This window comes from Simochromis diagramma, unplaced genomic scaffold, assembly GCF_900408965.1.
Source record: "Simochromis diagramma unplaced genomic scaffold, fSimDia1.1 OVJJ01000330.1, whole genome shotgun sequence".
In the NCBI taxonomy this organism is placed as follows: Eukaryota; Metazoa; Chordata; class Actinopteri; order Cichliformes; family Cichlidae; genus Simochromis; species Simochromis diagramma.
Window position 1 is genome coordinate 163,792 of NW_024386930.1, and position 21,676 is coordinate 185,467.

Below are 21,676 nucleotides of genomic sequence, written 5' to 3' on the forward strand. Positions count from 1 at the left end.
GCTACAGACTCCTCTAAATGCTCTGTTTAAGACATGGGCTATCCTTAATATTGGCCAGGTCTCTCTTGAAAAATAGATTTTAATCTCAATGAGACTTTTTACCTGGATAAATAAAGGATAATGAAATATGGCCATGCAGGTTAAACATCTAACTGTAAGAAGCCACACAGGCCTGCTGATCTACGATCTGATTATAAGGTGCAGCCATCAGAATAAAGTTGATTTAAAAGAAGGAAATGATGTGTTTAAATGGTGTTTTTCAAACACAGGATGAACTAATGTGCTCCATCAAGGCCCAGTGCAAGAGTAATGAGGGTATTTTAACTTTAAGTAATGCAGAGCTACTGCTCTAAGCTGGTCCCAGTTAAAGTCTGAGAGGGTTAAAGGTAGATACTGCCACTTGGACAGAGACAGCCTGTAAATTATGTTTACCTGGTGTTGAGAATGAAAAACCTGAAACAAGTTGAAATAAAACACTGCTACTCATAATCAAGTAACACGATTAATCTATTTTTTAAAAAAAAGCTGTGACATAAGGGAAAGAGGGAAAAAAGGAAATGAGTTAAAACACACTTGATGCATCCTTATGCTTGCCAAGTCTTGACCTTTTGCACAATAGTGTCATCAGAGGGACCGAGTAAGAATGCTGTGTTAAATCCTGTGACAGCTGATTGAAAAGGTCTTTGCTTTGGGGAAAACCATTGTAGCCAACTTGACAGCATCATGGCTCATTACTACTGTAGATGTCATAATGCTCCTGCGGCCCATTCAGTCATCCAGACAGAAAGGACATTTCTCTAAGTCATGCACATGCTCATCTCTGTTGCCTCTAATCAAGTGTATGTTTATCACATAAAACAAGTTTGTTCAAGTACAAGTGTACCAATCTGCTATTATATTCATTATTTTTATTCTATCGGGGAATAGAAATAATTTATCAAAGGTTACCAAAAGGTGAGCATTTGTTTGTCCTTTATTTAATAAGAATTACAGTTTATAACTTCTTTTCTAACTTGAGATTTGTCTGTCTGAAAAAAATAATAATAATAAAATCAGCCACTAGGGTAAAGGTATTCTTCATTCTGAAGAATTATTTGTGTCTCTGTATTGCAGCCAGAAAATTTGCTCCTGGCCAGTAAGATGAAGGGAGCGGCGGTGAAGCTTGCAGATTTTGGCCTCGCTATTGAGGTTCAAGGGGACCAGCAGGCGTGGTTTGGTAAGAAAGATCATTTATTAAACTTAATCTGTAGCATTTCAAATGATGTGTTGTTGATGTTCATGTAACATCATAAATTTGAGGTTTACATTTAAAACTGCAGCAAACAGGATAGGCTTAAAGTGATATACAGTGCTGTGCAAAAGCCTCAGGGCAGCCCTCACATCTTTATCATTTGCTGGGAAAATTGGAACTTATTGAAATGTGTAAACATACATGGAAATAAAGTATTTAATACCAAAACAAAGTTTACAAAATTCTAACAAACTTTGCATTACCACCCTTATTCTTCAACATAGTCGCACGCTTTCTTGGAACTTGGATAGCTATTGCTCAAGTCCACTTTAAAAAAAATACAAGAAGGATGGTCTTCTTGGAAGGAAAATATAAAGAAATTAGAAGAAGCTCAAGACTTATGCACAGTTCTGCTGGAGTAAGTAGCACAAAGAGATGAAGACTGAATGTTTAGATCATCTCAGCTCGCTAATTTGTTTAAAACACAGCGCTGGCACAAAGCACAGAAAGATGTATGAAACCTGTCATAATGTAGTAGTAGTAATCAGAAGTCACACTGTGTACTGTATATAGGTATAACATGCTTGTATTTTTCTATATTTGCAGGTTTTGCAGGAACTCCGGGGTATCTGTCCCCAGAGGTGTTGAGAAAGGACCCATATGGCAAGCCAGTGGACATATGGGCATGTGGTCAGTCCTAAAGTTTTCAGACTGTAGGCACAGTCATTTCCTAGCAGACCCGTTTTCTCCATTTTTGTTAGATATGGGTTCACCACAGCATTACCATGTCTTTCACAACTCATGTGACTTTGCAATCTTTAAGCAACAACTTCATGAAACGTTCCTGTAACAGTCTTTTCCCTGCAGTAAGTTTTAGTTAAATATTTGATACATTCGGCCAAAACACAACCAGCCAGATTCATAAACAGCAGCCCACATCATTTTAAGTGATAAATGCCCTTAACTCTGCTATAAGCCCAAATAAACATTTTTTTCTTTTTAACTGTGTATGTACAGTATTTTTTACATTTGTGTGTGTCAGGTGTGATCCTGTATATCTTGCTGGTGGGCTACCCTCCATTCTGGGATGAGGACCAACACAAACTCTACCAACAAATTAAGGCCGGTGCTTATGATGTAAGTACTCACATTCTTGTATTAACCACCCTCTCCTTTTGAACTGTATTGTCATATGTGCAGACAGTTATGATGCAGAATAATGATTGCACTGTGCAGAACTGAATTCCAGCATGGCATTGTCAGTGGACGGAGAATATCACTTTGACTGTGTGTTTATTTTCTGTGTACTGCAGACACAGCCAGCTACACAAACGACACAAGACTTTGTAATGTTTACATTTCCTAGGGAGGGACAAATCCCTATGACTCTCTGTGTCTGCTTTGGATTGTTGGTGTCGTGTTTGGAGGATTCTGAGCCATCAGAGTTGCATTTTTTAACCTTGATGGTGGCTAAACTTGAATATAGTTTGTAAATATATACTGAAATACTAGTTGTGTGAACACAAGTTAAGTTTTTAACTCCTCCCAGAGTGCAACATCAGGCTGGAGACACAGCGTTTACAATTATGACATATTAGAGCTGATTTAAAACAAACAGATGCAGCATACACGGGACAATCTTGGCCTAAATATTGTATTTTATATAAGAGTCAACCGCTTGGTGAGTTAAACTGATATTCTCTTTTTAGTGCTTTTTCCATGCACGTCCATGCTTTTGCTATGCTAAACTATAGATAGATGCCTGAGGGTTTGTTAGTATAATTTTTCAAGTGACAGTTCCTTAGTAATCAGACCATAAAGCTTGTAAAACCTGTATTTAAATTATAAGTGAGTGTGTAAATAAGAGCCAGAGGCACTGTCAGCAGAGACAAACAAATGACGCTCACTAATAAAGGCTGTGCAAACAGACACACTGGGGGTGGAATTACCTGCAACCTGCATATGGTAAAAATTCGGTAGGATATGTACTTCTATAGCACTTTCTCATCAAACTCCAGATTACTTTGTTGCTAGATTCAGCAACTTTTATTGGGATAAATAAAGTAGAAAAACATTGACAAAGGTACTTTTTTGCTTCTATATTTCTCTATAATTGATCATTTTACTCCTAAAAAAAAGCTCAAATCATAGCACAGCAATTATTATCAGGGTGTGTGGTAATTTTGTAGGATGATGCGGTTACAGGATCTGACCCAATCCACGTGCAAAATGATACTTGAAATCTGATCAAATCTCCCAATTTGGAAAAAAATCATAATCTGGGACCTCTTCTCCTGTCTTATACTGTAATCCTTCTTTTGAACAAGTTTATTTTCCATCCGGAGCATCAGAAACTGGGGGTTGGGATTCTTTCTTGGTTTTACTGTCAAAGACTCAGCTCTGCTCCTAGCTGAATTAGCCATTTCATTCTCCACTGTTTTATGTAAGGCATATCCCTGTAACATGCACTTGTTGGCAACTTTATTAACTACGGCTGTTTAACAGCTTGTTAAAGTGAGTAATTAATTATCCCGTCATATGGCAGCAACTCATTCAGATGTGTAGACATGGTCAAGACGACCTGCTGAAGTTCAAACTGAGCATCAGAATATGGGCTGGTGTAAGTTTTTCAGATACTGCTGATCTATTGGGATTTTACAGTCATCTGTGTGGTTTACAGATAACGGTCTGAAAAAGAGAAAAATATCCAGTGAGCACCAGTTCTATGTTACATGATGACTGAAATGCAGCTTCAGGCTGATGGGAAGTAACAAATAACCACTCATTATAACCAAAGTAGACCATCAGAAGACCATCTCTGAACAGAAAACCTGTTGAACCATAAAGCACATGTGCTACAGCAGCAGGAGACCACACTGGTTCCCACTCCTGTCAGCTAAGAACGAGGGACTGAAGCTGGAGCTGAAAAAGGCTCATCAACATTGCCCAATGACTGATTGTAAAAGTGTGGCATGATGTGATGACTCTCAATTTGTGCTGCAACATTCTGATGGTAATGTTGGGATCTGGTGTAACAACATGAAAGTTCGACTGTTCAGGCTGCTGATGAAAGTGTAATGATATGGGGGAAGGGGTTATATATACTTGGCACACTTTAAGCCCACTTTAGTATCAGTTGAGCACAACCTTCCTGAGTATTGTTACCGACCATGTCCATCCCTCTATGACCGCAGTGTCTACTGATGGCTGCTTCCAGTTGAAAAATGCACACAAAGATCATCTCAAACTGTTTTCCAACACGACAATAAGTTCATTGTACTCAGATGGCCTCCACAGATCTTAATCCAGTAGAGCATCTTTTGGATCATTCGTCATGGACGTGCGGCCGACAAATCTGCAGCAACTTTGAAATGAAATGTCACATCAGTATGGATCAAAATCTCTCAAACTGTTTCCAGCACCTTGTTGAATCTATGCCATAAAGAATTAAGGCAGTTCTGAAGGCAAAAGGGGGTCTTTACTTAAAAACTACTGTTTAAGAATTTACATTTGATTCAGAATATTACAAAAACCTTATTAACTAGAGCTTCAATAAGCACTTTGGTCTTTAATGGAACACATAGTTTTGGGCGTATTCAGGGTTAGAGCAGGCGTTTTGCATTGTTTTTGTACCTGCATCTATGGAAATGAGAGTTAAGTTTCATGACATCTGTGACGGAATTCGACCTGAATTCATGAAACTTTAATTGTGATACTCTGATCATTTCCTGTTTCCAAATTAGTTCAAGTGTATTCGTAACTACAAGGCCGGAGCATCGAGATGAGCTCTGCAGGACACCATCACTTCAAGTGTTGTCAAATAACATGCTCTAAATTCTGTCATGCAAGTAATTTAGAAATTTAATTTTAGTTTTTAATGGCTTGCTACTCGGCATTGTATAACTTTCATCTTGCTGCAGAAAAAAATAACTGATACACTATGGGAGAGCAATGGGCTTATTCATCAGCTCTCGTCATTGTCCTCTGGGAGATAGGAATTTATTACCCATATTAATTTACATAATTGGAAGCAACCACATCTAATGAATGTGCATAATATGAACAATAATATGAAGTGACTGACGAGCACTTATAATGTGCACTTCTTGGATATCATCACTGTCACACAGATACCTTGAATTTCTGCTTTTTTCTTTCATCGGTAACTGACATCTGATATGTTTGAAGTAAAAGTCTGTTGAAAGCTTGCTTTGACTTTTAGCAGTAAACATGTCTGCTGACTCCACCCTTTTGTTATACCACTGAAATTGCCCATCAAAGACAGACAAATCGTTGCTCAACTTCACATATTAAGACTGTTCCAAAACAAATGAAGTCAAATATGTTTTAAAAAGAAACAAGCAAAATATACTTTTTTAAAATCACAAAAACAGTCACCTAAAGGTGTTGTATGTTGTTTATAAGGTAAAGACCCTACAACGATATATACAGACATAAGAGGGAAATAACCGTTCCCCACAGGAGTGTGTACATGTATATCTTATTGGAAAGGTATGTGCCGTTTGTTGTTGCAGGGTATCTGCACAACACTTTTGTGTACAGTATTGTGTTTCCTGTCTATGTGCGTATGTTCTGGTGCTAACTGTTGTTTGTTTGTACATGTGTGCTGCTCCTTCAACTGTGTCCAAGACAAATTAATCCTCAGAGAGAAAACAAAGGCCAATTTAACCTAATCTGTTCATGGGGGTGTTGTGATAGTGTTTTAATATGACAAATTAAAGATAAACAAATTACTCACATGCCGTGGATGTTATTATGAGGTAACATTGATCAGCTGCTCATAGCCTGTAAAAATTTATGGACACGATTGATTAGCACAAACAAAGTTATATTTATTAATGGATAAGAGCTGTCTGCAAATCTGCATTTACAGTATTACTTTTCATTGCTACAACCTCGCTTATGACTTGTGTTTGTTCCTGGTCTTGAGAGGTGTGGATATTTGCCCTACAGAGTTAAAAGTTGCAAGTTGCACAACCTTAATTCACTCAACCTGCCTCTGTAAATATCTTTTGCTGGAAATTTTCCCTACCCTCCTTTGAATGCATGCACAATGAGGAGAGAGCTGCACCTTCTAAATGATCATACAGTTTGCAACTCTAATCTGTTACATGTTGGGTAAATACAGGTGCAAACACTGTAGGAAATCTGGTTCAGTCATTTAAATATCACAGTCAATTAAAAGAAAAGCTTTTACTACCATCTTTTTTGGATCTTGTATCTGCGTAAGCATTCTTCGGGCTCTGCAAACTATGTTTTTTTTTTTTGTTTTTTTTTATTGCTCAGTTGTGCTGGAATGCCAGTGTTAAAATTTTAAATACGTGCTAAATATAGAAATGTCTAATCAATGCTAAACAACAGCAAGTTAATCATGGCTTGGAAACATCAGTTTTTGTTTTACCAGTTTTTCAGTGATATGTTTCTTCCTCCTCTTCGCCTTCCTTCAGTTTCCTTCTCCTGAGTGGGACACAGTGACCCCTGAGGCCAAGAATTTGATCAATCAGATGTTAACGATTAACCCCGCCAAAAGAATCACTGCCGACCAGGCCCTCAAGCATCCCTGGGTCTGCGTAAGTCACACTTGTCTTTATCTTTGTTTTTTATGTAGTTTTTCTTGCCAGCTTTAAACAAATCATGTCACAGTTTTTCTTTCTTAAGCACTCTTACATCAGCACAGCCCAGGAACACCTGTCTTACATTGTATTTCATTTCTAACACAGCTATTCAGAATAACAGCACATCTTTGATCCAAATGGCTAGTTTTAAAAACATGCACAGAATGACATTATATACTAGAGCAGAATTTGTAGCTTTTTGTAGGTTGAGACATAAAAGTTTGGGTTTATTTGTCTCACATTTGGACAAGATGCACATTTAAGGAACTCAGAAAAGACCTGTAAAGTCATAAGTCATAATTTTAACACCAATAACAATTTAACAGCATAAATGTAGTTTGTTATCAGATAAAGCACAAGGACAATAATTTCCATTTTTATTGTTAAGGAGTTGAGTAAGGAGTCGCCCAGATAATGTAAGAGCCCCGTAGGCTTATCTTACAGCTCCCACTTCTAAAAGTTTTCATTTATAAGTCCCTGACAAAGCAGACTTTTTCATTCTGTTTGGTATCACAGAGGAGTTGGAATACACATGAGCTGCTCCTGCCTGTTGATGAAAAGCTACTCAGGGGAGCATATCAGAGCTGTAGAGCATTAAAAAGAATTCATTGTTGCAGTTGTACACAATGCCATTATTGTCATAGCCTCAAAATGGTGATTAAATGTTTCTTACCAGAATGCACCTTTGGAGTCACGGTCCCTTCCTCTTGTATTTTAATGTTCATGGGTTTTTATCTTTTCAAAGAGATTTTCTAAAGCAGTTCTTCATCTCGTCCCATCACATATCTGTGAGTTCAATCTCAAGTCAACGATACATATACAGGCTCTATAAAGAAGATGGATGCTTACACATAGATGCTTCAGTGTCAGTGCTATAGAAGAGGTGGTGTATGTGACCACCACCTCTTCTATATTCACTATATTTAGACAAGAGGGTGGAGTGCTAAGTTACCAGCTAAGATTGGTTTGGCCTCAGTCACAGAGACCTAGAGACCAGTCGCTAAGGAAAAGTGTGCATTTCCCTACTGATTGGCAAATGGTTGCTGGCAAAGAGGGTGCTTCATTAAAAACCTTCTTGTAATTGCTTTTCTCGCAGGTGGATTTTCAAAGTCACCAGTAGTTTGCGTGGAAGTTGCCGACTTGTATGCAAACACTCAACAACTGACTTGGTAGTGAAACTTAAATTGCTACGCATACTGAAAATGGAGAACATTTGCCTTCAGAGTAAATGTTGTGCCTTACTGCTGAAACCATTGTGTTTTCAAAGGTGTGGCTTTTACTTTGTTGGGAAACTGTCCCCATTTCCAGTTTCATTACAGAATAGTTGGCGTGTGTTTGCAGACAAGCAGGCATCCTCTGCTGGGTGACCATGGAAATCTGCTAGTGACCAAAGCTATCACAAGGAGATTATTAGTGCAGCACCCTCTTTGTGACTCACTTTGCCACCGGTTTCTTTAAAAAGATAGCAAGCAGCCTCCCACAACCAACTGCCAACTGGTAATACACATTTTTATCTGATAACCGGTGGTTACCAGGTGATAACTATGCGATAAACGGTAAAATATTCCAAAAGCACAGATATAATTAAAAGGTCTTGTTCAGAATAGCACCGGTGAGGCCTAGCAGACAGTGACTGGGTACATCTGCCTGTCCAATATGGCCGCACCCCTAACTTTAGGTCTTACCAGTATAAAAATGGACGAGTTATTAAAAAAGTGGCATTGACGGTGTAACAGTGATATACTTAATGTTGCCCTTTCCTCTTTACTTAAAGCAACGATCCACTGTGGCCTCCATGATGCACCGTCAAGAGACTGTGGAATGTCTGCGCAAGTTCAATGCCAGAAGGAAGCTTAAAGTAAGCACGAACACAGTTAAACATACACATACACATAACTCACTAGCTTATGCTTATAATCTTGTATATTATTTGCCTTGACTCTAGGGAGCTATCCTCACTACGATGCTCGTGTCCAGGAACTTTTCAGGTGAGCTTTTGTAGTTAGTTTAAAATTGTCAACACTCAGTAGGAGCGCACTTCTTTCCGGATCCTATCTCTCATAGAAGCCAAGTGATACATGTCAGTGTTGTTCTGCTACTGTATCTCCAGTCTACCATCTTCTTCCCTTAGCCACACCAATTGGATTTGATTTTGCACTTCAGGGGTTTGGCTTGGATTTCATCCTCATAAGCAGTTTGATCACAGTGCACTTTTGATTGAACAACCTATTTGCGGGCTGGACAATGGACTAGCAAGCTAATGCACTAATGCTATCGGCCCTGTGTTTATATGCCTTCATGTAAGCAAAGCAGCTCCATTGGATTATGTCCATCTACTTTGTAAAGGCTAAGACTGATCCAGACTGAAGTAAGCAGACCAGCCAGACCTCTGAAATGCTTTGTTCGTAAGCCTAGGCTTGTTTATTCACTGTAGAATAAACAAAGAAGTAAAATCGGTAAGTTGGGGCTCAGACATTTTATTTCTGACAAGATTTTCCCATCTGTTGCTTCACTTCATCCTAATAAAAATGAAGTTTGGTATTACATCATTTTATTGATTAAATTAAAATGTCAAAAACAGTAAGCAGGTCTCTTGGAAGCACAAAAAGTTATTAAAGAAAAAAGAAGGAGATTTTCATGGTTTAGTGGGTCTCTCTCCCAGTAGCGCACTGAATTCCTCTTTGTCTAATAGTGGGACGGCAGCACACCAGTCCTGCCGCTACCACCAGCACAGCCGCAATGGCTCAGGAAGGTACGTTTGCTAGAGGGGGTGTTGGAGTCGGGCACTGCCAGCTTCGTGCTGAGGTTTTTTGGCATGTGGCCTGGGCTGCTTGAACCCTCCCCTCCCCCCACCACCACAACCACCTGCTGCCTGCACACTGATGGATCACGTTTATGTGGTCATCACTGCACTGGGGCATCTTACAGTCACATACAAACATATAAATAAAAGCCACAGATGAAGCTCAGCTACTGACCTTTCAGTACTCCTGGGCTTCCTAATGGTCTAATAAACAGACCTCCTCTCAAGGACTGGATATTTAATTTCCTGTGTCGAACACAACAGCCATTTAAATGACACCCAGCATGACCCTCTGACCTTCTTCCAACTACCCCAGCTGTCACCAAGCAAAGCTCAGGTTATATATCTTTGCATTAGCACAAATATCACAGGTTGTTTTTCTCTGCTGCATCGCCATTTATATTACCAATATGAACAGAAATTCCAGTATTTAACTCGGAACTCTTGCAGCTTTGCCTTCTTCAAATTGATCTGGATCCACAGTACTGATGCCCAGTCGATGCCTGCCTGTGCTCGCTGCAACCTTCCCTTGGCATGGCTCTGGCGCCAACAGCCAGCCAAGCATGTTTATGAGCGTACAGTGCAGTTTGCCAACCTGCATGGGAAGCTGGATAAACAGAATGCAAAGTGTCCTGTGTTAACTATTTTCTTTGTCTCCTCTCTCCTGCCTGCTCTTGTTTTTGTTTGAGCAAATACAACTAAAAAGGAAAAAAAACAGTTTGCTTCAAACAAAGTGCTTATGCCGTTATCAGGTCATCATTATGCAGATATATATTAACACAAACACAGCGATATCGCTTAGTGGGGTATCAGCACGTGGATGGCTTTGGTTTGTGGTTTCACATTACTGATATTTTTTAACTAAGACAGATCACATTTGCAGCTAATGATTTTTCATTTAGTTAAAATCTCCCTTAACTCCCAATAAACCTTTACGTTACTTAAGAGATTACATCTTGTTCTCCAGTGGCAAACCTTTAGCTCTACCTCCGAGGGTGATGATTCAGGACAGCTTTGTTTTCAGGCATGCTCAAACTAATTAGTTTGTTTGAAGCATACTGAACCTTTAACACGTGTGGGTCATATGACAGCGCTGGCTGCTTGCTTAAAGAGGACTTATTAAGCTTTTCTTTCAGCTGTATATTTTTATTTTTGGAATTCATAGTTAAAAGTTCCTTAATCTTATACAGAGGACACTTAGTTCATCATTTGACTGAAGCTAGCAGCTTTAACACTGCTTTCCTCTGATTGGTTGCACCTCACAAACAGGAGTTTGAACAGCAGGTAGGCGGGGCTGCTATATTCAAAAGTAGACATTACTGTAATAGGAATATCTACACTCTTTGAGATCATGCAAAACCAAATTTAAAACTGAGTGCTTAGAGCTCACTTGTACATTCGCTGATGATACAAGTGATGTGCCACGTTTCATAAGAACCCTTGCAACATTATGTAAGTAACAGAAAATAAGGAAAAGTGTAATGGGTCCCCTTTAAAGGCTGGTCATACAGGAAAAAACAGTCTGATTAACAAGAGGATGCTTTGCCGATAAAATGTTAATGACTTTCCCTTTTTTTGCTCAATTCCAACTGTCAAATTTCTTCACTTAACAAGACGCAGTGTTGTCACATACAGTGTTACAGTGAAGAAATCAGACTTGAATTTGTACAGATGACATCCTGAAGTTAAAGGTTTCTGCTGAGAATGCACCACTCGGCTCCTTTTATGAGGAAGGCTTTGAAGTTGATGTTGCATGCCAGACATTTTGATGACTGCATGAACCATCACCTCTGTGAAAATGATTAAAGAATGCCTTTTAACGCGCAGTAGCAGCCTGACAGGTGTTGCCTGCAGTTGTCACCTTTCAGTTCAGATGTTAAGATGCAGATATTAAATACATTACTGTTCTCTTACCTTTTTCATTGCCATCCTTCCTTCTTTTTGAATGGAAGGTAAGGGTGAATCATTGGAACATGGCTCAAATACAAATGATTGTTGGTAAAATGTTTATTTTTAGTGAGTGTTTGTGTGTTAATGCATGTGTTTTATTACATTTCCTTTTTGTCAGGTGGAGTGGTGTCATTTGTGTGGTGTTAAAACTGTCTGGTCAGGTTTTCAGGTTCACATACATGCCTCCTAACATAAACTAGATTATAGGGATGAAGGTGGCGTTTGACGTGGCCAAAGCGATCTTATTAAATAAATTATCAACAGTTCTGTAATTGACATTAAACATAAAAGTATATTTTCCTTGTTTCAACAAAAAACAAGATAAAGATAAAAAAAAATAGCTCTTTTACTCATTCATAAGCTTAGTCATGTATTAATTCTCATTGGCCCCCTGAAAGCAGACAAATAAAATCAAACACTAGAGCAGGATATATGAAATATTAGAAGTGTTATGAACTGAGCTGAAACTGATGTTATCATTGTGGAAAGTGAACAAAAAGTGTTTATTGTTTAACATTTTGACAGTTTAGAGGATTATTGGACCCAAAATTATGGTCGAGCCAGAAATCCACACAGTACCATAAACAAATGAAACCAAATTTAAAATGAGCTTTAAAGCTCAGAAAATTAACATGTGGTTTTACTAGGAACTCGTAATGCTGACCTGCTCTCACAATCAGAATCACCTTTTTGAATTTTTTAATTGTTTCCCTGTATTAATTTTTTAATGATTTTACTGTTTTAGAATTTGGATTCTCCATGCAATAGTTGTGAATTACTGACATTTAATTTTTTAACTAAATAAATTTTACAATCTTGGTGTAAAAACTGTAACAATGCAGTGGAAATAAAATGCGGAACTTGCACATTACTGGGCAAAACAATCTGCGTAGTCAGTGTAGTGTACATTATAATGAAAAATAATTATGAATGGGGCTACGTCGATGTGTCTGTTTTTATACAGTGATTTCAATTTTGCCAACAAGTTATGTTTTTGATTTTCACGTTATCATTTTGCTTTGTCTGTATCATCACTACTGAAGTCTCTTTAATTCCCTGTTTATCCACAGTGGTTCATAAAGTAAACTTTTTGATGGGATCGTCCATCATACAACAGCTCTGCTGTTAGAAATATCAATGTGAAGTCAGTTTTGTCAAACCTGATAAACTCTTAGGCCGTCTTTTGTCGTGCTGACTGAGTGATTTCAGCTCTTCTGTTGATTGGACAGCTGTCCCCCTTAAACTGCGTCCTCATCATCTTTTCTCACTTTCTTTCAGCGTGTAAAACCTTACTAAACAAAAAGTCGGACGGTGTGAAGGTAAGCTCTCTGACCCATGAGGGTTTTCTTGATGTGACTTATGTACTTAACTTACTCTCCTTATCTTTATCTCCTTTTTGGTCTGTCCCCCTAATTACTGTCTGAGACCATTTTTAACTGTGATATGATGGAACAAGATCAATTAGATCACCTCTGTGCTCTGGTGCAACATGGTCTTTTTTCTAAAGTCTGTTTAATGTATTTTAAAGATTTTTGTGACTTAGGGGGATAGGATTTATTTTAGAAATGAACTAGGTACTTGATTATGTTCATAAGAAATCAGTTAACTCACATTGAGATTAAAGTAGATCTAACGAGCTTACCTAAAGATTAAAAAGCTTTTAAAATGGTGTTTTTAACCAGCCGCTTTTCTTTGACTCACAGCGACTTTTGTTTTGATCAACAGTCAGCGTCAGTGCATGCAATGAACTGCCGTACTCACCAAGGGCAAAACAAAACTCCCATTACATACAGTAACTTAAACAGTAACTAAACCCTTAAACATTAGAAAATGCACAACCAGTTATTGAACACCAATAAAATAATTTCCAATATTTTTTCTATTTTTTAACCCCCCTTTTTATTTGCAGCTGATTCAGATTTTTCTAAATCCCTTTATCTCATCTTTATTCCTGTGTAAGCTTGTGCAGCTGTTTTGTTTTTTTACTATCTTTCTGGGATCAATCTGGCAGCTTCACTTTTTTGTCTTTTTTGATTAGTTCCCGATGAATCCTTATTTTTTTCCCTCCTCTTTTCCATTGCTGTCTGTCAGAAAAGGAAGTCCAGCTCAAGTGTTTGTTTGATGGTGAGATCGGCTCTGTCGTTTTTGTTCATTTTTTTTTTATTTTTTACTTTTTTTTTGTCCGTCTTCTTTGCGAGTCTTTGCCCCTCCAGCTCTCCCTTTACCCTCTCTGTTTCATTTTTTTTCCTTTTGTGCAGAGATGCTTTAGGGGTCGTTTATGGCAATTTTTGTTGGATTTTTCCAAATTCATACAACATCCCTGCATTCCCTTCCTCTGGAAGCGCCACCAAAACCATTTAAAGAAATAATACACACACACACGCGCTTCACTATCCAGTTACCCCCTTCTGATGTGCGACTCATTGACCCATGGATCTGCATTTTCGCTTCATACCTGACCATCACCGTGGGACAACTGAATCCCTGCTAATCTCAAGATACCACCATTTTTCTTTTTTTTCAGTTGTTGCATGTTTATCGTACCCTCATTATGTTTCATTTAAGTGAATTCTTCTTTCCCCTTTTTACCGTAAATAAAACAGCTGTCTTTGTCACCTGCAGATAATTTCTCCGATATGAGCTAGAGAAAGTGTGAGCTTCTAAATTCTGAATATAAAATAATCAAGTAAAAAGATTGTTTTCTTATTTTTCAGGTCTGTTGATCTGTTTGGATGGTTACATTTTTCCCTCACTACATTTTTTTCCAAAGTAAAAGTGATACAGAACTAGTTAATAGTGTACATTTATTAGTGGTAGGTTTGCATATCTGTGGAAAACATAACAAAATAATTGCTTTAGCTGCTTTAAATACAAAGTCCAGTTTATCCTCATCTCTCCCAAAAGACGTCACCCTTTCAAAAGAACATAAAACTTTATTAAAAGAAAAGTACTACACAGTTTTGTTTATTTTTGTAGATGGAAACTGAGGTTCAAGATTGCAGGTTGCACTAAGAAATATCTCGGTTTGAGGCCTAATTAGCATTTTCAGACGTTAATAACATGCTGTTCTGAATATTTTGATTCTGGTAAACAGCCTTTTTGAGGAGGCTTGGGGGGGAATAATCTTAAAAGGACCTCATGTTTGTGTTTCTGTGCTTTTCTATTCCAAATTCTGCTCAAGTTGTTTTAATAGCACTGAAGTGCTCAGATTCACCAAGTTAACAGATATGGGTTTTTTTAAGAAAGAAGAACAAGGCTACATGTCGGCTCATGACCATGATCAGTTAGGTCCAAACAAAGTGGCTCCACAATGCTGTCATGATTGCAGATGGAAATATATTTTTTATATTTGAACTTCTTGAAAGTTAAATGTTTCTTATTCATGAGAAATGTTTCTCCTCCAGCCCTGAAATGCAGTAAAAGATGTCAAATCTGTAATCTGCCTTGTTGATGGTGTCAGCATTGCACATTAGTTATTCTGTTAGAAGTTGTTCCTAGTAGGCCTCAGAGACTGCCAAAAATACTGTTTAAAGTCACACTGGGGTAATTTGCTCTTCTGAGAGTTGCAGAAAAACAGCTAAAAACTCCCAGCACTTTGGCCTTAATCTTTCACTGACGTAATCCATTCGTCCACACCTCTCAACTTTCCTGTGGGAATATTTGTATTCCCCTTTCCTTCCAGTTAGCTCGAGGCCAAAAGGAGAGTCCAGCTGAAACAGTGTTCTCTTGTTCACATCATACATTCCAGCCTCAGTCTGCAGCTGTAACATAACCTATATCTTAGTCATCCAGCGGAAACATTACTACAGCTTTTAGGAGCAAGCGAGTGAAAAATTATGTTAACTCATAAGCAAGACATTAAAAGGACAGAAATATCCAAACGTGTAGTCCTTATGGTTTTTAAGCTCTCTAAACACAGATCCTACATTTTCCATAATGCAATCAACACCATCTTTTTGTCATACCCTCTCTGCCTGCTGAATAATTTTTTTACTGTACCTGGTTGTTTTGTTTTTTGTTTTGTTTTTGCTTACAAAAGCTAATTTTTGGCGAGTTTTGCAGAACGTTTCTTTATGGCTTGCACAAATCACCACAGTGAAGTAAGAAACACATTGTAAACGTGTCTCCTACCTTGGATTGCACTTCATGACTTTAATTATATTAGTAGATTCCCCAAGAGTGCAGCCAATGTCATTTTAATTACATTTTGTACTACCTATATCATAGCTAAACAGAAATATGAATTCAGAACATATTTTTTCAAATTAAACCTTCCTTCAGCTGTAAAAGGCTGATGTTGTATTATCGTCATCCTGCCGGGCGGGCAGGACCATAGAGACCAAAGTTTCTGAATGCAATAACTCCAGAATGAAAAAACACAGGAGCTTAAATTCCCACCGTAGGTGTATTTACTAAAAAAGTTGTGAGCTTGACCTTAATGCCATGTAATAACTTGAGAACAAGGCAATGTATGATTTTCAAATTGATACAACACGTCTATCCACTAGGAGGCTGAGGGGATATCGTTGGCCGCTGTATTTTGTTTTCTTTAAAATTAAAATTTAAATGTTGCTGTGAGTGTTTTTTAAATTAGCAGCCAACATTTGAAAAAGGTTTAGACAGATTTCACTTTTTAAAACTCAAAGCCATAAATAGGATCTGTTCAAGATGATCCTTTAAGTAGTTTTGTGTGTAAAATAGGCTTTACTGTTATCTTTGCGTGAGCTAATGAAGGGGAAAAACGGCTTAAACCACATATCTGTTGCATGCGTTCACACAATAGAGAAAAACCTGCTACCCAAGGCCTTTCACTGCATGCACAGACCTGGACTGCTGAGCTCGCTTTAGATACAGACTGATTTCTCTTTCTATCTCAGCAAATGATTCACATTTTTTTAAGTGCTGGGGAAGAAAATAAGTCATTCGCCCTTAATATATGCTTATTGTTAAAATGCACTTTTCTGTTAACAATTCACAATTTTATTAAAGGCATAAAAATATTTTGTTTTGGTTACTTTGTATCTATGAGATATATCATGAAAAGAAACGTTAAAACTACATGCAGAGCAGAAATACTGATGCTTTGCACCTGCCCTTTAAAATGCAAAGATAGGAAGGTGCAGATAAATAAATTAAGTTTAACATCTGCACATACAGCTCTTGCCCTGACTGTGCAGCGTATAGTCCGTGTAATGGCTCCATTCCTTTATTCCACCTATGACTCCCATAGCTTGGTTCATGGTTTAGTGGGAGGAGTGGGAGTCACTCTGTGTTGTGTTTCTTTGCCCCAGTCGCAGGGAAACAACAGTAAAAACAGTGTAGTAAGCAGCAGCAGCACCAAAGACAGCAGCATGTCATCTTCAGCACCAATGGTACCTCATCTCTATTTGGTTTCTTTGCTTTTAATAGCATCATTTCATTGTTTCCCATCTTCTTATCGTTTAGTTCTATCCCCTCATAATCTTTTTGTCGCTTCCCATATTAAGTAAAACCTTTTCCTTGTCCTCTGTCTCATCGATCATTGTCTGCCTTCTGCTTCCGTTTCGAACACAAACTGTGATCTTGGCGGTGAATTTGATGACTTTAAAATTAAATGACTGGCTTGCCCCTTTGAGTTTGTCTCTCCTGGCTTGTGTTTTACCCATACCTCCGTGGACACACCTTCATATATTTACCCGGTGCCTGACAGGTAGACAAATGACTTTCATTTTCCAGTACAACAGCAGACACTTCAATCAAGTTCTGCTCAACCACATCCTCGTGACTCCTTTGTGTGTTCAACTATGTCACCAGAGCTTTGTTGATGCTTTGCCTCTGAAGTGGAGGTTATTGCCTCTACATCAAAAGATGACCTTTCACAAATTGCTCTTCAATTTCTGAATGGTAAATGATGGGGGCTTCTGGGTAAAACAGCAGCCTGAGTTGACAAATGAAAAACAAGCCATATTTTTGCAAGAGGATGCAGCCCCTGTGTTCGTGGGATCGAGTCATTTATACAACGTACGATGTTTGTCTCAGATTGGTTAAATGGAAACGATGGCAACATAACACACGACAAGGAAATGTGCACTGAATGTGTACTTCATTTCTAATTAATACAAAAACTTTCTGTCTCCTGATAGTTTGATCTGGCTACTTGAATTAAAAAAACAAACAAACCCTAAAATGATCAGAAATGGTCCATTGCATTAGTGGGAAAGAAATAAATATCATGCCTATCATGTCTTAAGCCTAGCATAAGACTGTAAACCAAAACATCTAAGTAACAAAATCTAGCACAAATAGGCGTTTTGAAGACTTAAGAATGTTTCCAGTAATTTACTTTCTCTATAAATTCAAAATGTCATTTCATACTGTTTGTTTTCTTTAACAAGATATTTCCAGTCTTTATTGCTAGCTTTTAGTCTTATTGAATATAACATAGTAAAAAAAAAAAGATTTGGTATTTAATTGTTGTAATTTTGTCATGCTTGTCTGAATGTCAGTGGGATTACTTGTAAAAATAAAGATTACATTAAAACAAATAAGACCTTTTTGCTAAATTTAGTCCCAAATAATGTCAAAAAGAAGGATGAGGGAAGATAAACTTATCTTACCTTAGCTTGCCTTTTTTTGTCAGAGCCAGCCCACACTCTCCAGTTTCAAAACAGCAGATCTCAACAGTCAAAATCCTCAGTTTAAAGCTTTATAAAAGGCTTCCATCATTTATGTACAGTATACGACATTTACCACACAAACATAACAGCATCAGTATTTTTATTTTAATCTGCAAGAATGCATTCGTGTTATTTTTATATATATATGATTCTTATAGAGCCCAGACTGCCTTCCCAGCAACTGGACCAGTCCCCATAAGAGTTTACAACCTGGGACTGTCATCTCGCTGCCATTACTTGTAATACTTTAAATTCTGCATAATCCCATATGTCACTGAAGGGGCTGCATCTTCTAAAAGTTGGGTCCAGGGTTGGTGGAGATCATGCAAGTGCTCCTGACTGACTAAACCAGGATACCGTGGGTTTGTTTTCCACACTGTCCAGTACTTGAATTGCTTTGTGCTAAATGTTTATGTCACAGGGTCAAGGCTGGGGATGAGGAGTTGTTGCACAAACACAATTCACCATTAAACCAGTCTTCAGCCCACATGGGATGGAGGGTTGAGATGTGAAAGATTATCTAGTATTTATCCATTTACTAGCTTAGCTTTAAAGTCACTATAGCTATGTGTAGGTTTTTGTAATATGGTTTACAAATTGCAAACCCCTCCTCCTCAGTCATGGCCTTGGCTGGTGGTGGATATGTGTATAGCTGTGTTCATGGCTGTTTTCATCCATTTCGGAGGTTCTAAAACAGTCCTGTAGGCCACAGTGCTGGTGAATGGGGAAACAGACTGATACTGAGCGCCTTGACATCAACAATCATGGATTTTTATTACCATAAATGTTCCACAGCCTCTGCACTGTGCTTTGTTTTGGTGTGCCCTCATGCGTCTGTCGTCATGATATTCCCTGGCATCTTTTGCTGGTGCCCACCCCCTCCCTATCATACACTCCCTGCATGGTAAAGTGTCTCCTACCTCCCCCCAGGAAGCCCAGACAACTGTTGTACACAACCCAGCAGACGGCACCAAGGTAAGCTGCTTCTACTCCAGCCTCAAGCCACCAGCCACTACTACTAACACTCGTGGAGGATTTTCTCTAATATTTCTGCATACACCACCATTAAAATAATTATACACTTCATGTTTAAGGTGATAGTCTGCTTATGTAAGAACACAGGAATACAACCTTTGATATTTTCATAGTTTTTTTTTATTATTATTTTCAATCTGCTTCCCTTTGAGATGGTTTAGTTGATCCTCAGTTTTTTTCCCCCCTCAGAGCACCTGATATTGACAGACTACAAACTTTTCATTGCCTTTTCCAAACTTGCAAATACTCATGGTACCCTACTACTACTCCTTATGTGAAAGAGAAAATCCTACACGCACAAACAGACTCTTTACTAAAACAGGAACCAAGTGCCGCACAGCTTTCACTGTTGTGTTGGTGCACACACGTTTGTTAAATACCAGTGTCACTACATATTCAAATGCTGATGGTGTTGCACTATTTCCTGTACACTGAAACTTTTCTCACATTGCCACATGGGCATGTTTCCTCTCGAGAAGCGGTTCTGCACTAATCTTCTCTTACACACGCCTTCCTGTTAAAAATTCATTTTAAACTGCTCCCACACGTTGCCGTAATGTGTGGCTCTCTGCGCTTCTCTTCGCTGCTGTTCTGGCTGGTTTGTGCTCCTGGGAGGGAGTCATGTACCCGTCCATCTGTCCATCAGGTTGTCTCTGTGTTTTTATAGGCGTCTAAAGCATCCCAAACCTGTCTCAGCTACAAATTAAAAGATGATTGTCCACCTCTCCCTTATCCAACTTTTTCCTCTTCCACCCACTCCTCCTCTCTCCATCCACCTCTCTTTTTGTCTCACCCCTTTGTGTTTGACAGGGCTCCACTGAGAGCTGTAATAACATTGAAGAGGAGGAGATGAAAGGTAGGAAAGGTACTTGTCCAACTTTCACCTACTCTGCATGCATTGGTTCACTTTGCATCCAATCCAGATCAGATAGATTAAAAAAAAAAAAAAAAAGACAAAATATTTATTTCCTCGCTTTATGTTAAGGTGATGCGTGTCCTCTAGGTAGAGCTTTCAGGAATCTGTCAACTCTGCTTTTCCACTACAAAGAGCTTCCGTCAGAGCACTTCAGGCTGAGATAGTCAGTACGTTTTGGAGTTGGAGGAGCATTGCAGGAAAGAAACGCTACGTCTGAACGCTGTGCTGTGCATGTTGACTGACTTAAACAGTACTGCTATGCCAGATAATATGCTTTTTCTGTTGTCTCAACTAATTCCTGTAGGAGGGCCTAATGGGCGAGCCTTGTCCTCAATGCTGCACTCACGCTAGGGAAAATAACCAAAAATATTGCAAGCATGTGAACTTGTGATCTTGTTGGCGTTGAAATAGATGCTATAAGACGGGGACCAGGTGTGTGACTAGTCAGTTGCAGTCGTCAAAGAAACTTTGGTGTATCAGAATGGCAATGAAATGACAAAGGAGTCAGTCCTGATTGAATAATGTCAGGTTGGCAATTAAATGCAGTCTTCTTGTGATGATATGGGAGTTAACGGTGACAAGTCGACATGAATCTGTTGCTTCCTACACACAGAAATTCACATTAACTACTTGTACTCAGAAGATTTCTCCATAAAGAGAGATGTATTGCTCCAGGACAGATATTTAACTGCAACCTTGCTTTTATAAAGCATTATAACCAGAATACAACCATTTGGCAACCAGTTGATTTGGGTCCGTGCTGTAAAAAGCCATGCCGCAGACGAGTTGTGGTCATTGATGCTGACCGACTCAGACTGATGACAATGTTTGTTTGTGAATCAGATGGAAATTATATACAAACATTTACTAATCTGTCCTGAGAAGGATTGCAGTCGGTCTGAGTCAGAAGCATCCCACCAGGTGACCTGTGCAATCATACGGGTAATCAGTTGCCAAATAAAATTCAGTGCAATGAACCATCTTTTTTTTTTTTTTTCTTCTTAGTTGCAAGGTTCATATTTTTACTTAAGTGACTGAGCTATAAGAAAGTTAAATATCAAAGCAGGATGAAAGTTTGCAGTCCTACCATTTATTTGGGATAGATTGTTCTACAAACAACAAATGAAACGAACGTTAATTACTTCAAAGTAATTTTTTAGTCTTTTCTGGAGGATTATCTGCAAATGTTTTGAAAGATGCTGTAATCACTTTAAAGTTCTGCCCGTTGTGACTTTTAATCACAGTTGTATTAGAAAGTGAAAGCCATGGCTTTGGTGAGCAGTACCTCATGGATCTGCGGCAGGGATTAGAAAGAATGACTGAGAGTAAACGCTGCTGTGTGTAGAGAACAGGAGTATTCTGCTCTTACAGTAATTACATCATCATCTGAATAAGTCCAAACAAAGGATCCCTTGGTAATGACACCTCCAAAGCTTACTGTTGTGTGTT

The 21,676-nt window shown here is 38.5% G+C and overlaps 1 protein-coding gene across 23 annotated transcripts in view; it reads left to right on the forward strand.

Moving 5' to 3' along the window:
• Positions 1-21,676, forward strand: part of camk2g2 (calcium/calmodulin-dependent protein kinase (CaM kinase) II gamma 2) — a 77,960-nt gene that overhangs the window by 45,936 nt on the left and 10,348 nt on the right. For 2 of the 23 annotated variants that reach the window (XM_040037094.1, XM_040037102.1), the window contains exons 7-17: positions 1,114-1,216; positions 1,838-1,921; positions 2,274-2,368; positions 6,700-6,822; positions 8,642-8,725; positions 8,813-8,855; positions 9,560-9,619; positions 12,899-12,939; positions 16,912-16,992; positions 19,207-19,251; positions 20,122-20,176. In XM_040037094.1, the coding sequence (XP_039893028.1) occupies positions 1,114-1,216; positions 1,838-1,921; positions 2,274-2,368; positions 6,700-6,822; positions 8,642-8,725; positions 8,813-8,855; positions 9,560-9,619; positions 12,899-12,939; positions 16,912-16,992; positions 19,207-19,251; positions 20,122-20,176 (814 nt within the window). Of the gene's footprint in view, positions 1-1,113; positions 1,217-1,837; positions 1,922-2,273; positions 2,369-6,699; positions 6,823-8,641; positions 8,726-8,812; positions 8,856-9,559; positions 9,620-12,898; positions 12,940-13,711; positions 13,745-16,911; positions 16,993-19,206; positions 19,252-20,121; positions 20,177-21,676 lie in introns of all 23 variants that reach the window. The other 21 variants (XM_040037095.1, XM_040037104.1, XM_040037096.1 and 18 more) reach the window with 16 other exon arrangements.